This window comes from Dipodomys ordii, unplaced genomic scaffold, assembly GCF_000151885.1.
Source record: "Dipodomys ordii isolate 6190 unplaced genomic scaffold, Dord_2.0 Scaffold23, whole genome shotgun sequence".
Lineage (NCBI taxonomy): Eukaryota > Metazoa > Chordata > Mammalia > Rodentia > Heteromyidae > Dipodomys > Dipodomys ordii.
The window spans coordinates 1,047,024-1,059,787 of record NW_012267239.1 but is presented as its reverse complement, the minus strand read 5'-3'; the positions used below and the strand labels follow the sequence as shown (position 1 = coordinate 1,059,787).

Sequence of the window (12,764 nt, the reverse complement as noted above, 5' to 3'; positions counted from 1 at the left end):
TTTTCAGACTTACAGGCAGTAGGTGGTAGCTGGTTGCTCCCAATAACTAGACGCTAAGCTGTCGACCTTCATGTGGCAGCTGCTTTCCTTTGGTCACCGGCACTCTGAGCAATATTCCCCTGCTTAGTGACCACTTACTGAATTCCATGTTTGGACTGGAAGTGGCACAGACCTTGGCCACTGTCTCCACTGCCAGCGTGCAGCTTTCAAGTCCTTGGGAATAAAGGCTAGGCTACTCTGCCAAAGACTTGAACAAACACACGTGCCCTTCACAGTGGGTGGCCTGGGGACCTGATAGGGTCCCAAGAACTTTCTTTGGCATTAGAAGGGCAAACTTATGTCTGTCCAGTCTATGATGTGGGCCATTGCCATTTGGTCAGCCATTATACTCGCCATATAAGGAGATCCAGCAATGACAGTTCAGGAACTTTAGGCCGGAGACTGGCTCCCTCCCGGACTTTACAGTTTAGGGAACCGAACTGTGGCCCACTGTGGCAAGATAAGGGACCAGAACTTGTGTTTCTGACCCTAATTCTTCCCACAGTCCCCCCCCCCCACCCCTCACAGACTAGAATGAGAGATGGGACTTGAACTCAAGGCCTGGGCACTGTTCCTGAGCTCTTTCACTCAAGGCTAGCACTCTACCACTTTAAACAACAGTGTCACTTGCATAAGATTTTTTAAGGAAACCACTGTTTGTCCTGAAGGCCTGGTAGTTCCTCCATAAGAGAAGAGGCTGACTCAGAGTCCTGACCTGCTCTCTGTGCCATGCACTGTGCATGACAACTGCCCAACCATGTGACTCCTTAGAGTTCTGACGGGGAAAAGTGGCTCACACTTGTAATCCTAGTGGTTTGGGTGGTATAGATCAGGAGCATTATAGTTTGAGGGCAGCTAGGAGGAAAAGTTATCAAGACCCCATCTCAACCAATAAAAGGTTGAGCATGGTAGCATACCTCTCAATGGGAAATGTAAGTAGAAGGACCAGAGGATCATGGTCTAGGCTGGCCAATTCAAAAAACAAGACCTCAGCCAAGCATCTGTTTTTTGGGGGGGTTTTTTGTTTGTTTTTTTTGGGGTCCGGTCGTGGGGCCTGAACTCTGGGCCTGGACTCTGTCCCTCAGCTCTTCAGCTCAAGGCTAGCGCTCTACCACTTGAGCCACAGCGCCACTTCCGGCTTTTTTTCTTTTTGCTTATGTGGTGCTGAGGAATCGAACCCAGGGCCTCATGCATGCAAGGCAAGCGCTCTACCACTGAGCCACCTTCCCAGCCCCTTAGCCAAGCATCTGTGGCGCACGTCTTAGCTACTCAGGAGACTAAGATCTGAGAACCATGGTTTGAAGCCTAGCTCCAGGCAGGAAAGTCCAGGAAACTTGTATCTCTAATTGAACACCAAAAGCCAGAGGTAGAGGTACGGCTTAAGTGGTACACAACGCTAGTGCCTTGAGCACAGAAACTCAAGGACAGCATCCAGGCTTTGAATTCAAACCCAGGACTGGTGTGTACACATGCACACGCATGCGCATACATACACACACACACACACACACAACACATATGGGGGACATAGGTCCCCCATAGCCAAGGCCCTAAGTTCAAATCCTAGTGCCACCCAAAATTACATTCTAGCCTCAATCCCCTCACTTGGAAGTGCTTTGAATGCCAGTCTTTTTCCAGTTGGAGCCCAGTACCTGAGGCATTGTTGTATCCACAGTGAAGTTGGACAGACAAGGCTAACAGGAAGCTTGAGAGAAAAACAGGCATGTGACAATCTTGTTACTCTAGGCTCCTAGAGGACAACTGGACCAAAGTGGCATTCAGACATCTTAGAGCCAACTGAATGGGGACAAAGGGCCTGTGACAAGCAGTCACAATGTGGAAAGAGCCTTGCTGGGGTGGGACTGGGCTAGGCACACGGGCCCCTCTGAAAATTGTACCTAGCGAAGGTACTGGCACTTTCTCTGGGTCACCCTTGCGCCCTAGACCAGGGAATAGAGAATATAGCACCGTCTCTCAGGGACACATGGCACCACTGCTCTGTGACCCCTGACACACCAGAGGAGAGGTAGCGGGGATTGGTATTGCCTTAGGTGAAGTTGGGCATTGTAGGAGCTGGCTGGGATCTGAAGGGCAATGGTAGGGCAGGCCCTGCCTGAGGCTGGGCAGTTCTGTCTTGCCTGGGGAGCTCCTCAGCATATGTCCCTGCCAGGATCCTAGGCTGATGGTAAGTCAGACTGATGGGAGAGACAAAGACAATGGCCCTGGGCTGGTGCAGGCCTAGGAATTACGTTGGGGGAGGAGTCTTTATGGATTGGTTGGGTTGTGGACAGTATACCTAAAGATCTGCCCACCAGTCTGACTTGAGGTCACGGCTTGTTTATAACAGCCTTACTGAGGAATAATTCACAGACCATACTACTTACTCATTTATTATATTTTGTAGTGCTGGGAATCCAGCCTAGGCCCTTTGTGCATACTAGGCAAATACTCTCCTGTTGAACTACGTCCCCAGCCACCCCTGCTTCATTTAAAGTGCCCAAGTCACTAGTATTTAGTATATTCACAGAGCTGTGCAGCCATTGCCATTTAGGATACTCCAAAAGGAAACTCCATACCCCTTAACTTTCACTCCCCTTTCCCACAAATCTCCCAACCCTAGACTACTTTCCACCAATAGACTTGCCAATTCTGAGCACATAATAAATGAAGTCATATTCCATGGCCTATGACTAACTTCCTAGCATGTTTTCAAGGGTCATGCATGTTGTAGCAGAGATCAGAACTGCATTCTTTCTAGGGCTGAGTAGGTAACTGGACTTTAGGGCTGTTTCTACTTTTTGGCTATTGTGAATAAACCTAAGAGTGTTTGTGTCTTAAGTTTTTGTTTGAACACCTGTTTTCAATTCTCTTGGTTATATACCTGAGAATAGAATTGCCAGATCATGATAACTTCTGTTTAGAAGAATAACCAACTTGGTTTTCAAAGTGGTTCCACCATTTCCAAATCCTTGCTAATTTTTTTCTTGTCTTCTTTTCCTTTCCTTTATTTCCCCCCCCCCTTTTTTTTACTTTTTTGTCCATTGTGGGCCTTGAACTCTGGCCCTGGGCACTGTCCCTCAGCTCTTCAGCTCAAGGCTAGCACTCTACTACTTGAACCACAGCGCCACTTCCAGTGTTCTGGTGGTTAATTGGAAATAAGAGTCTCATGCACTTTCCTGCCTGGGCTGGCTTTGAGCCGTGATCATCAAATCTCAGCCTCTTGAGTAGCTAGGATTACATGTATGAGCCACCAGCACCCGGCTCCTTTCCTTTCCTTTTCTGAGAGTCTTGCTGTGTAGCTCAGATTGACCTGGAACACCCTTTTTTTGTTTAGGTCTGAGACAAGGACTCAAACTTAGTACCTGACGCTACAGCTCGTTGGCAAGCACTGTACCAACTGAACCATGCCTTCCAACCCCTTTAAAAAAAATTTGTGCTGGTCCTGGGGCTTAAACTCAGGTCATGGGTGCTGTCCCTGAGCTGCTTTTTCTCAATGCTAGTGCTCTACCACCTGAGCCACAGCTTTACTTCCTGGCCTGGAATTCTGGATCCTCCTACCTCAACTTCCCAAGTGCTGGAATTACAGGCATGTACACCACACCCTGCTCTTGGCAATTTTTTTCAGTTGTAGCCTAGAATCCTAGCAAAGTAATTGTAGCTTGGAGTTCTGTTTTCCTGATGACTAGTGATAATTGAACATGTTTTTCTGTGTATCTTTGGAGAAATGGGTTAAGTCCCATGCCTGTTTAATTGAATTATTTTATTACTGAGTTGAAAGAGTTCTTTAAAAAAAAAGAAAAGTAAAGGAAAAAAAACTAGCTCTTTGGGGTTTGAGGTGTGGCTCAGTTGGTTGAGTGCTAGCCAGTGAGCAACAGCGTCAGGTACCAAGTTCAAATCCCAGTCTCAGACCCAAAAAAAAAAGTTCTTTACATATGATAATACAACTCCCAGTAGGTTTGTTTTGCTATTCCGTGGGTTGCTTTTCACTTTGATCATGGCCTTTGCAGAACAGAAATTATTTTGATCTAGTCCATCAGTTTTTTGAGTGTCCTATCTAAGGAACCATTGCCTAATCCAGAGTCATGTTGTGCTGGCACCATATTGAAAAGCTTGTTGCCATTTCTTCATTGAATGATTTAACACCCGTCAAAAATCAGTTCGAGTGGGTTTTTCTTGCTTGCTATTGTTTTTACCGTATTTATAAGGTACCATGTGATTTGTTGCTGTGTATGTCCCTCCTCCACGGTATAACCCCTGTTTTCACTGTGTTTGATGTTGGTATAATTTGGGGAGGAGAAGGGAAAAAACAAATTGTTTAAATAGGGATACAGGTGGACCCATTGCAACAATGAGAGGGAAGGGATGGTAGGGGAAAAACAAGAGGAGGCAACAATGCTGGATAAGAAATGCACTCATTACCTTGCTCATGTAACTGTAACCCCTCTGTATAGTATTTTCACAATAAAAAACTTATTTAAAAAATCAGTTCCTCCTGGGAGATGTTGCAAAAATGAGGATGTGGAATTTAGTTGCTTCTTCCGGATGGAGTGGCCACGGGCAGGTTGTTCAGCCTCCAGGTCTCCGTTCTATCATTTATAGAGTGGGATGATGCTTTCTCAAGGTGCCTGTTACATCACGTGAGGCCTTGAAAGTGAGATCATGATGTAAATAAGCCTGAAGCCATTTTCTAAGCATCATTCCTAGCTCCAGCAATCACCTGAGACACCCCTCCTGCCTGAGTGTCCATCTCCCCCTTTGTGGTGGTAGCAATGTCTGAGGTCCCTGGCTGCTTCAAAGCCTGCAAGTCAGAATCTCCTTGGAGGAGTGGGAGTAGACCGGCCTCCAGACTTAGTGGAACTCAGGCCAGCATGTATGCCGGCATGTTGTCCCCCCCTGTCCCTCCTCAAACCTCTAAGGCAGGCTAGTACTGGCTCCAGGCCCATCCTTACATGGTTAGCTTAAGCAGTTCTTATTTTAGAACAAGCCAACTGGAGTGGAATCTTCCCAGAGTCAAGGGGAGGTAAACAAAGGAGCCTCGGGGCCTGCTAGCTGCTTCTTGTTTAAATTCAGAGGAAAACATGTTTTGCTTCCCTTGGCGTGGGCTTGGCGCCTTTAACATCTGCCCTCCTGAGGAAGTCAGCCTGGAAGTGAGGAATGATGTTTGGGAGTTAAGCTGTTCCTGGATTGCCAAAGCAAGCTGCTGAGGAGGGATCGGCCCCTGGGGACTGTGGTGAGGAGAGGGGGCTGCCCAGTCAATGACTGTGAATCATAAGCTGGAGCTTCCGGGCCTCAATGACCTGTGGGTGTAAATGCTGTGAGCCAAACTTCATCAGATGGGTCAAGCCTGTTTGTGCCAGGGAACACAGAGAAAGTCCCTAGGACCCCAGGACAAGGAGAGCTGCTCCCAGTCCAACCCTTCTGGGCCAGGACAGGTCCTCAGCTGCCAATGTGGATTATGTACTAACCGTGTAGTGGGGAGTCTGGGATCAGACCTGGGGGCATGCTTCTCTGCAGCTCAGCAGTCCAGCCTTGCGGGAGGCTGGGGGGGAAAGTGCCTGACCCCAGTGAAGCACCATCAAGTGTATGAATGTTGGCTGCTCTAATAGTAATAATCCTCCAACAGTAAATATTGTCCACATTTTCCAGACCGAAAGCAGTCCAATCAAGGACCTGTCCTCTTTTATCCTGTGTTCACCACCCTGAACCCTCCCTGACTTTCCCCTCATTCTTCTTGGAGCTGTCGGAGTGGGTAGACATCTGTAGGACTACAATAGAGCAGAGTAACCTTCTGGGGGACTGAGCCTCAAGAGACAATGGGAGGACACCCAGCTAGAGGACCATGGAAGGGCCAGAGTGGGGACAATTAGGGAGGAGAGCATAATCATCAGGACTGTGCTCGGACACTTTGTGCCAGCCTAGCGGTTTGGTCTAACATACAAGGCACCTCCTTCTTGTTGCAAACGTGTAAACCAAGGTCCAGAAAGTCTTGGCTCAGCTGTGCCCTTCTCCCCCAGCACTCCTTCATGCCCACCCCTGTGACCTGTAGCCTTTGTCCATGCTGACCTACTCCTACCGTGTGTCCACTTGTCCAGAGCCAATTACATATGGTCCCTCAGAGCAGATTTGCACTCTAAGGGGCCATGGGATCAAATATGGCCCTGGGATATGGTTTCCTGATCCATCTGGTTCAATGGCCAGCCAGCTCTCGGTCTCTGAGCAAATAGACTCGCTTCTGTGAGGCTTGGCGTGAGCCCCATGACATAGGCTATGGGGCAGGTACATTGAACATTCTGGAACAGGCCATTCCAAGGCCCTCAGTAAGCAGCATCAAGGCTCCTCCTATCCCCTTGTCCTAGGCTAGCCTCTTCCTCGGTGGATTCTGGCTCTGTACAGGGGGACAGATAGGCTTCTGCCTCCCAGCCACACTCCAGGACAGCCATGGTTCTATCAAGGGAACCATCACCGCAGTGGCCTTCCCTTAGTCTCCCAGACAGACCCGGCCATGGCAGACAAAAGGCCTATTGAGAGCTAGTTTGGAAGGCAGGCCCTCAGGGTCACAGGGCAGCACTGTCACTGCAAGGCCAGCTCCCTGGAGCAATGACAGGAGCATTCCCCAGCTACTTGTCAGCAGAGCTGCTCTGAGGAGCTAGAGCATGGGAATTGGCTGTGGCCATGTTGGGTCCCATGGAATGGAGGCAAGAAGGAAGTGAGGAAAGGCCTGAGCCTTCTCACTAGGCCTCAGCCATCTGCTGGGGAACAGTAGGGAAAGCATGGTTTTGGGGGGGGGGGGGGGGGTAATTGCACCTGCTGCTCTGTGAACTGCCTTGTTCCTCTTAACTGCCTCTCCTCCCCTCCCCCAGTGAGAACCCCCTACCCACAGTAGAAATTGCCATCCGGAACACAGGCGATGCGGATCAGTGGTGCCCACTGCTGGAGACCCTGACAGATGCTGAGATGGAGAAGAAAATTCGAGACCAGGACAGGAATACCAGGTACCCTATCCCTGTGTCCTGGCTCTTCTGCTCATGGGCACTCATTTTCCCAAATAGGACCAGAGCCACTTCCTTTCCTCAATGACCTGTAGTCTCTGGAAAGAGCCAGAGGTAGCTCCTAGGTGGTCAGGCTTCATCTGGTCCCCTCTGCCACAACCAAGGTAGGGTTGAAAGTTCCTGGAGAGATGAGCAGGGCCTACAGAGCAGACTAGCAAGGCCAAGAAATAGCTAGTCAGTCCCTTCTGGTGTCAGGGGTGCCTCAGACCTGGCTGCTCTAGAGAGCCCTATGGGAGGGGGGCTACCCGGTGCTGGGACTGGCCCCAGTTGACAGTCTGCTCCCATCTTCCAGGCGGATGAGGCGTCTTGCCAATACTGCCCCAGCGTGGTGACCAGCTCATTGAAGCTCAGCTCCCACAGAAATCTCAGAAGACTGGACCAGCTTTCCTTCAACTTCTGGCAAGGAGAAAAGCAAGGGGCAGCCTGTTGCCATCCTGAGGAGCGGGGTGGGTCTGGGAGCATTGGTGGGGGCCTTCAGATTGTCCTTCCCTGGCACACATTCCATTTGCTGAGCCCCAGTCCTGTCCCCGCCTACCCAAACTCTCCCTTTACTGTCTCAAGTCAAAAGAGAGGCCTCTTTTTTTGGGTTGTTTTGTTTTTGTATAGGAGCCCCAGGCAGGGCTAGCTACGCTTTTTAAATAAAAGACAACAGGTTATATTTAATTTCTTCAATGTGGTAGCATAAAAATGACACTGGGCACTCATGGCTCATGCCTATAATCCTTTCTACTCAGGAAGCTGAGTGAGAATCACAGCTCAAAGCCAATCTGGGAAGGAAAGTTCCTGAGACTCCAATTAATCACCACCAAAAAAAAAAAAAAAGCCGGGCACCGGTGGCTCATGCCTGTAATCCTAGCTATTCAGAAGGCTGAGATCTGAGGACCGCGGTTCAAAGCCATCCCAGGCAGGAAAGTCCGTGAGACTCTTATCTCCAATAAAAACCACTAGAAAACTGGAAGTAGTGCTGTGGCTCAAGCGGTAGAGCACTATCCTTGAGCTGAAGAATGCAGGGACAGCACTCAAGCCCAGAGTTCAAGCCCCACGACCGACCAAAAAAAGCCAAAAGCAGAGCCCTAGTGGTAGAGCACCAGCTTTGAACAAAAATGTTAAGGGACTGTGCCCAAACCCTGAGTTCAAGCCCTTGTACTGGCACACATAAAAAGAGCCAGGAGCAGGGCCTGAGGTGAGGACAGTGTCACAACAAGCATCATCCCTCGGCCTCAAATAACCAGGCGAAGAAGTCTCCCCTCTCAGCCACCCCAGCACCTTGTGTAGCCCCTGGGGCAAAACCCAATCACTGCCTTGGGCCTTCCAGCGTCCCAGTGGCCACCTGTTCTCAGCAAGTCTTTGCAGAGAGGAAAAAAGTATGGCTGAGGCTCAAGGCAGGCACCTACCTACCTTTCAGTGACAGCCTAGCCCTCATCCCATTGTTTGGCCTTAGGGAGGATCTGTAGGCTCTTCCCTGTTCCTAGGTGGCCCTGTAGTGCTGTACCCAGATGGGCTGCCATTAATCAGAGGCCTTGTTACTCTGGAGTCCCTTGCAGAGGGTTTGGTCCTATGGAGGCATGTCTGTATGTCACTAGCCTGGTTGCTGGCTAAGGGACCTTGCTCCAGCTGAACACAAAACCAGGACCAGCTCATCCTTCCCATCCTCCCAGACCTGTTAGGGAATGCAGGAATGTCACACCCAGTCCAATGCTGGCTTATAGATGTTGGCAGTGTGGACAAAGAAAGCAGTCTCCTACAGGTTGTGCTTCTGATGAGCTTATTCTCTCGCCCTAATCTGTAATGTGGAATGTGCCCACTCTAAAGAATGGATTTTGGCTCTATGACGGTGACATGCGCGGTCTCTTCACTGAGCCAAGCACTGCTTGGTCAACTAGGTGTACATCTATGCTTACTGAGGACAGTGGTCTGGGGCCAAGGTAGAGCTGATGGTCACAGGATGTTCCCCCACACCCCTCCCCAAAGGTTGTGGCAGTTCCTGTAAACCTGACTTCAGGTCTGACCCACATGGGCAGAGGTGGGTCTCAATAGGAACTGGGGCTCTACGTTGACAGGACGTAGACAGCTTGACCCTCAGGTTGGGAGCCACAGTGAGTGAGTTTGCAGTTGGCCCCCACCTGTCAGTGGCACTCACCAGAGGCTCACAACAAGGGGACAGCCAAGTTTTACTGGTAGATTTTAAACAAAAGGGAAGATCCCAGGTCCAGCTGGTCTTGGAAATGCGGGGGCTCCATTGTGGCTTGGTCTGTGAGGAACAAGGCAGTGAAGCTGTCACTGTTGGTGGGATGGAAGAAATACTGGCCATCCTCACCCTTCCTTGACAGTTAGGCTGCCTGGGAGGGACAACATATTAGGACCTTTCCTTCCCAGACCCTGCTCACTTCTAGCCCTTTAAGTACCACCAGCCCACACAACAGCCCGGGTTTCACTACAGAAAGAGGTCAAACAACAAACTTTTTTTTAAAAGCCATGAAAATGACATCAGTTGCTAGGGGAAAACCCTATGCTGCTGAGCATTTAACACACAGACATAGCAGTGTAGGCCTGGCCCCTTAAGGAAAGCTGGCCCCTTCTGATGCCTCTGAAAAGAACATGAAGCTGTGAGATTGGAGAAGGCTCGCCCAGGGCCTCAGCTGAAAGGCAGAGACAGACCTTCCAGAAGTCTCTGCCTCAACCAGGTACAGGCAACTTCTTGAGATTCTAGCCTGAGCAAAGGCAGAGGACCTGGTCCCCTTCTGCCACAGCTCCCATGGGCCCTCCAGGTTTCCAGCTGGAAAATAAGGCAATGATCCACTTTTTGAGGCTATTGATGAGAAGAGGCTAGGTGGCACTGTACAGACAGCGCCCCGATTGAGTGGGCTGGCCCCAACCACTGAGGTTTCGCTAACCCTCTCATTGACTGACAGGGAGCAGAGGCTCAGTGCTCTATCAAGGCACTGGCAGGGTAAGTCCCTCTAGTGAGCTCAGAGCTTGCTGAACATCTGTGGCAGATCATCTCTGAGCCTCCTGTCCTACCACCTTCAGTAAGGCAGAGGAGGTAGGTGTAGAAGGACATGGGAGGGTGTGGCAGGCCCAGGTGGGAAAGCTACTGCTTTGGGCCCAGAGGCTTCAGGTAATGGTTTATTTAGGTGTGTAGGCCTTACATGGATTCAACCTCCTTTGATGGATTGTTCTGCTGCAGGGAAGAGGAAGGGGAAGGAGAGAGATCTGCCAGAAACATGAGGCCGGCTTGGGTGTGCTCACTGCTGCGGCGGTGGCAAATGGGTTCCTGGACGCTCCTCAGGAAGGGGCAGGTAGTTGGGGTCCTCCTCAGGGGGGTCCAGAAGCAACTTCCTGTGGGAAGGCCCCACACTGAGCTAAGGCCAGCACAAGTCCCCTATGGGCTGGGGAACCATCCAAGAGAGAAGGGAGCCTGTCAGCTCTTCAGTACTCACAAGAAGTGGGGGGTCAGCAACAGCCTCTTGCCTCCAGGCTGGTTGGGGAAGACATCTTCCAGGAAGTAGTAGATGTGACCCACAGCAATCCCTATGAGAGCCAGAGGCTACCCTCCACAACCAGAGGAACCCCAAGCTCCAAGCATGCATACCCCAGTGTCCTGCATAGACTGCCAGCCCAGGGTGGGACTGCCCTGAAGGTCAGGCTTAAAGAGTGCAGAGGGGGCAAGACTTGGGGGGGGGTTGAACATCGTGGGAGCAGAGATCACAGAACAGACACTGAGGCACCCCAGCTAGGACCCACTACAGGTCAACCCTGAAGGTGCAAATCTTGTGTGCCAACAGGTTTATTTGAGGGTGTATTAAGCTTATTTGGCTGGAAGGGGATCTGGAGGTGGATGATAGGTCTAGCTTGGGGAGAGAGGGATCAAGGGAACCAGCAGCATGTGCTGAGAGGAGGGGTGGGCCATGGGTAGGTAGGTGGGAAGGACAGGAAGGCTCACCAAGCAGATCCACAAGGATGGAGTTGCCGAGCAGCAGTGAGATACCCAGGATTGCCCAGGGCAGGAATGGTGCCTGGAAGGTGAGGAGGCCAAAGAAATTGACCCTCACTTGAGGGCTGCGTCGGCTCCACACATAGACCAGCATGGCCATGAGGGCTTGGCCTAGGAAAAACAAACTGCCCAGGAGTCCTAGCAGCTGGACCCAAGTTAAGGTGTCCTATGGTGCAATGCACAGCCACATCCAGGTCCTCTGACTTACTAAGCCCCTGGAATCCTGGTTACCTTGCCCTCATAGCTCTTGTCCATGGTCCACCAGGGTGAGCCTTCCACTTCTCCAGGGCCTTCAGGTTCCAATTCTGCCCTGTATGTATACCTGTCTATCTCATTCCATGCCCCAATCATTTTCTGTACCTGCCTGGGGTTCTCCAGGCTATGTGTATTCCGGGGTCAGTGACCCCGGTACCTCACCTGGTCATGTTCATCACCCTGCTGTATTCTGTATATCACTGAAGATCTAGCTGAGCAAACGTGGCTGCTCAATACTGCCCTAAAACGGAATGAAGAGTCTGTCTCTCCTAGACCTGAGCCCTTATGTCTGGACCCGGCTCCAGGTGCCCTGGTTTGAAGTTAGTAGGCTGCAAGAAGGATACAATCATAAGGACACCACCAAAGAGAAACATGAAGACAAAGTCAGCTGTGCGGCCACGGAAAGACCCCTCCTCCAGCATGCGACAGTAGCGGAACCTGCAGTGTTGGTATAGGAAGTGGCAGCCCAGTTGGGCCTCCTGTTTCCCCAATCCCAACCTGGCCAGCATGCTCCTACACTCTGGCTCTCTCCTTTCTCCCTTCTCTTCCTCTCCTCTCTCCTCTTTCCCCCGTCTCTTTCTCTGTTCTTTCTTCTCTCTTCCCCTCCTCTCTCTCTCCCTGAAGCTCAGGATACACGAAGAGCATGTTGAAGAAGAAACTGAATCCCATGGGTCCGAAGAAGAGGAAGTTGGTGAAGAGCCTCCAGACCTGCAAAGAGGTGGGGGGGGGGGAGTAAGGTGAGACGCTGGTGTCTAACGAACAGGTGTCAGGGGCAGGACAAGTCTCACCTGGAACTTCTGGAACACAAGGTGCGGGTTGAAGTACAGCTGGAAGGGGCTGAGGATCTCCAGCTGCTGTGGAACCAAGGACACATCAGGGTCCGTTCCTGGATCCATGCTGTGACCCTGGCAGCCCTCCCTAATCCCTCTCATTACCCACCCAGGGTTGTAACCACAGCGACCCAACGTCCCCCTCCCCAATACCCCGCACCCCGCTCACCACAGCGGCTGTGGTGAGGACACAGGCCGCGGTGTAGGCGCGGGTCACCGCTGGCACCTGCAGAAATTCGGCTGCCATCCCCTGCCACGCCATTGAGCCTATTCCAGCATGCTCGGCCAGGTCCCCAGCGGCTCTCTGAAGCCCTTTAGCCCCCGCCTTACTTTCAATTTTGACCAATCCGCACCAGAGCCACCGAGCGTCTGGTTGAAGGATGGGTCCTTGGTCCCAGCAAGCCAATAGAAAGAGGAAAAGAGAAGTACGGGGTGACAGGGGGTGGGGGAGGGCCAGTCGACTCGGCTAGCCAATGAGCAAGCCCCACGGTAAAAGCACATGGCGATTGTTGTGGCTGCGGGAGCAGCGCGGGAGAAGGAGTAGCCAATGAGCGATTGGTCTCTTCGCGGCATACTAGAGAGAGGCCAATCGCAAAG

At 51.2% G+C, this 12,764-nt stretch overlaps 2 protein-coding genes across 5 annotated transcripts in view; one reads left to right on the top strand and one right to left on the bottom strand.

The window, feature by feature from the left end:
- Window positions 1-7,760, top strand: part of Smarcb1 (SWI/SNF related, matrix associated, actin dependent regulator of chromatin, subfamily b, member 1) — a 37,093-nt gene extending 29,333 nt beyond the window's left edge. For both annotated transcript variants that reach the window (XM_013014520.1, XM_013014519.1), the window contains exons 8-9: window positions 6,900-7,031; window positions 7,381-7,760. In XM_013014520.1, the coding sequence (XP_012869974.1) occupies window positions 6,900-7,031; window positions 7,381-7,420 (172 nt within the window). In that variant the 3' untranslated portion in view covers window positions 7,421-7,760. The remainder of the gene's footprint in view (window positions 1-6,899; window positions 7,032-7,380) is intronic.
- Window positions 7,761-9,240: 1,480 nt separating this feature from the next.
- Derl3 (derlin 3) lies at window positions 9,241-12,547 on the bottom strand. 3 transcript variants are annotated; one of them, XM_013014452.1, is made up of 8 exons: window positions 12,337-12,547; window positions 12,126-12,191; window positions 11,972-12,045; window positions 11,682-11,775; window positions 11,032-11,227; window positions 10,529-10,619; window positions 10,338-10,423; window positions 9,241-9,339 (listed from the first exon to the last, which is right to left on the bottom strand). In XM_013014452.1, exons 1-8 carry the CDS (start codon window positions 12,427-12,429, stop codon window positions 9,260-9,262), a joined length of 780 nt encoding a protein of 259 aa, XP_012869906.1. In that variant the 5' UTR covers window positions 12,430-12,547; the 3' UTR covers window positions 9,241-9,259. The 3 variants fall into 3 exon arrangements, with proteins under 3 accessions (XP_012869906.1, XP_012869908.1, XP_012869907.1); XM_013014454.1 differs by having other exon boundaries at window positions 10,338-10,427; window positions 12,337-12,546; XM_013014453.1 differs by lacking the exon at window positions 9,241-9,339 and adding an exon at window positions 9,721-9,864 and having other exon boundaries at window positions 10,338-10,427; window positions 12,337-12,545.
- Window positions 12,548-12,764: the final 217 nt, after the last annotated feature.

Coding starts and splice junctions, on each gene's coding strand:
- Derl3 (XM_013014452.1), bottom strand. CDS start 12,429: ATGGCGTGGCAGGGGATGGCAGCCGAATTTCTGCAGGTGCCAGCGGTG. Junction 11,776..11,971: donor TTCTTCAACATGCTCTTCGT/GTATCCTGAGCT, acceptor CCAACACTGCAG/GTTCCGCTACTGTCGCATGC. Junction 11,228..11,681: donor TTGGTGGTGTCCTTATGATT/GTATCCTTCTTG, acceptor ACTTGGGTCCAG/CTGCTAGGACTCCTGGGCAG.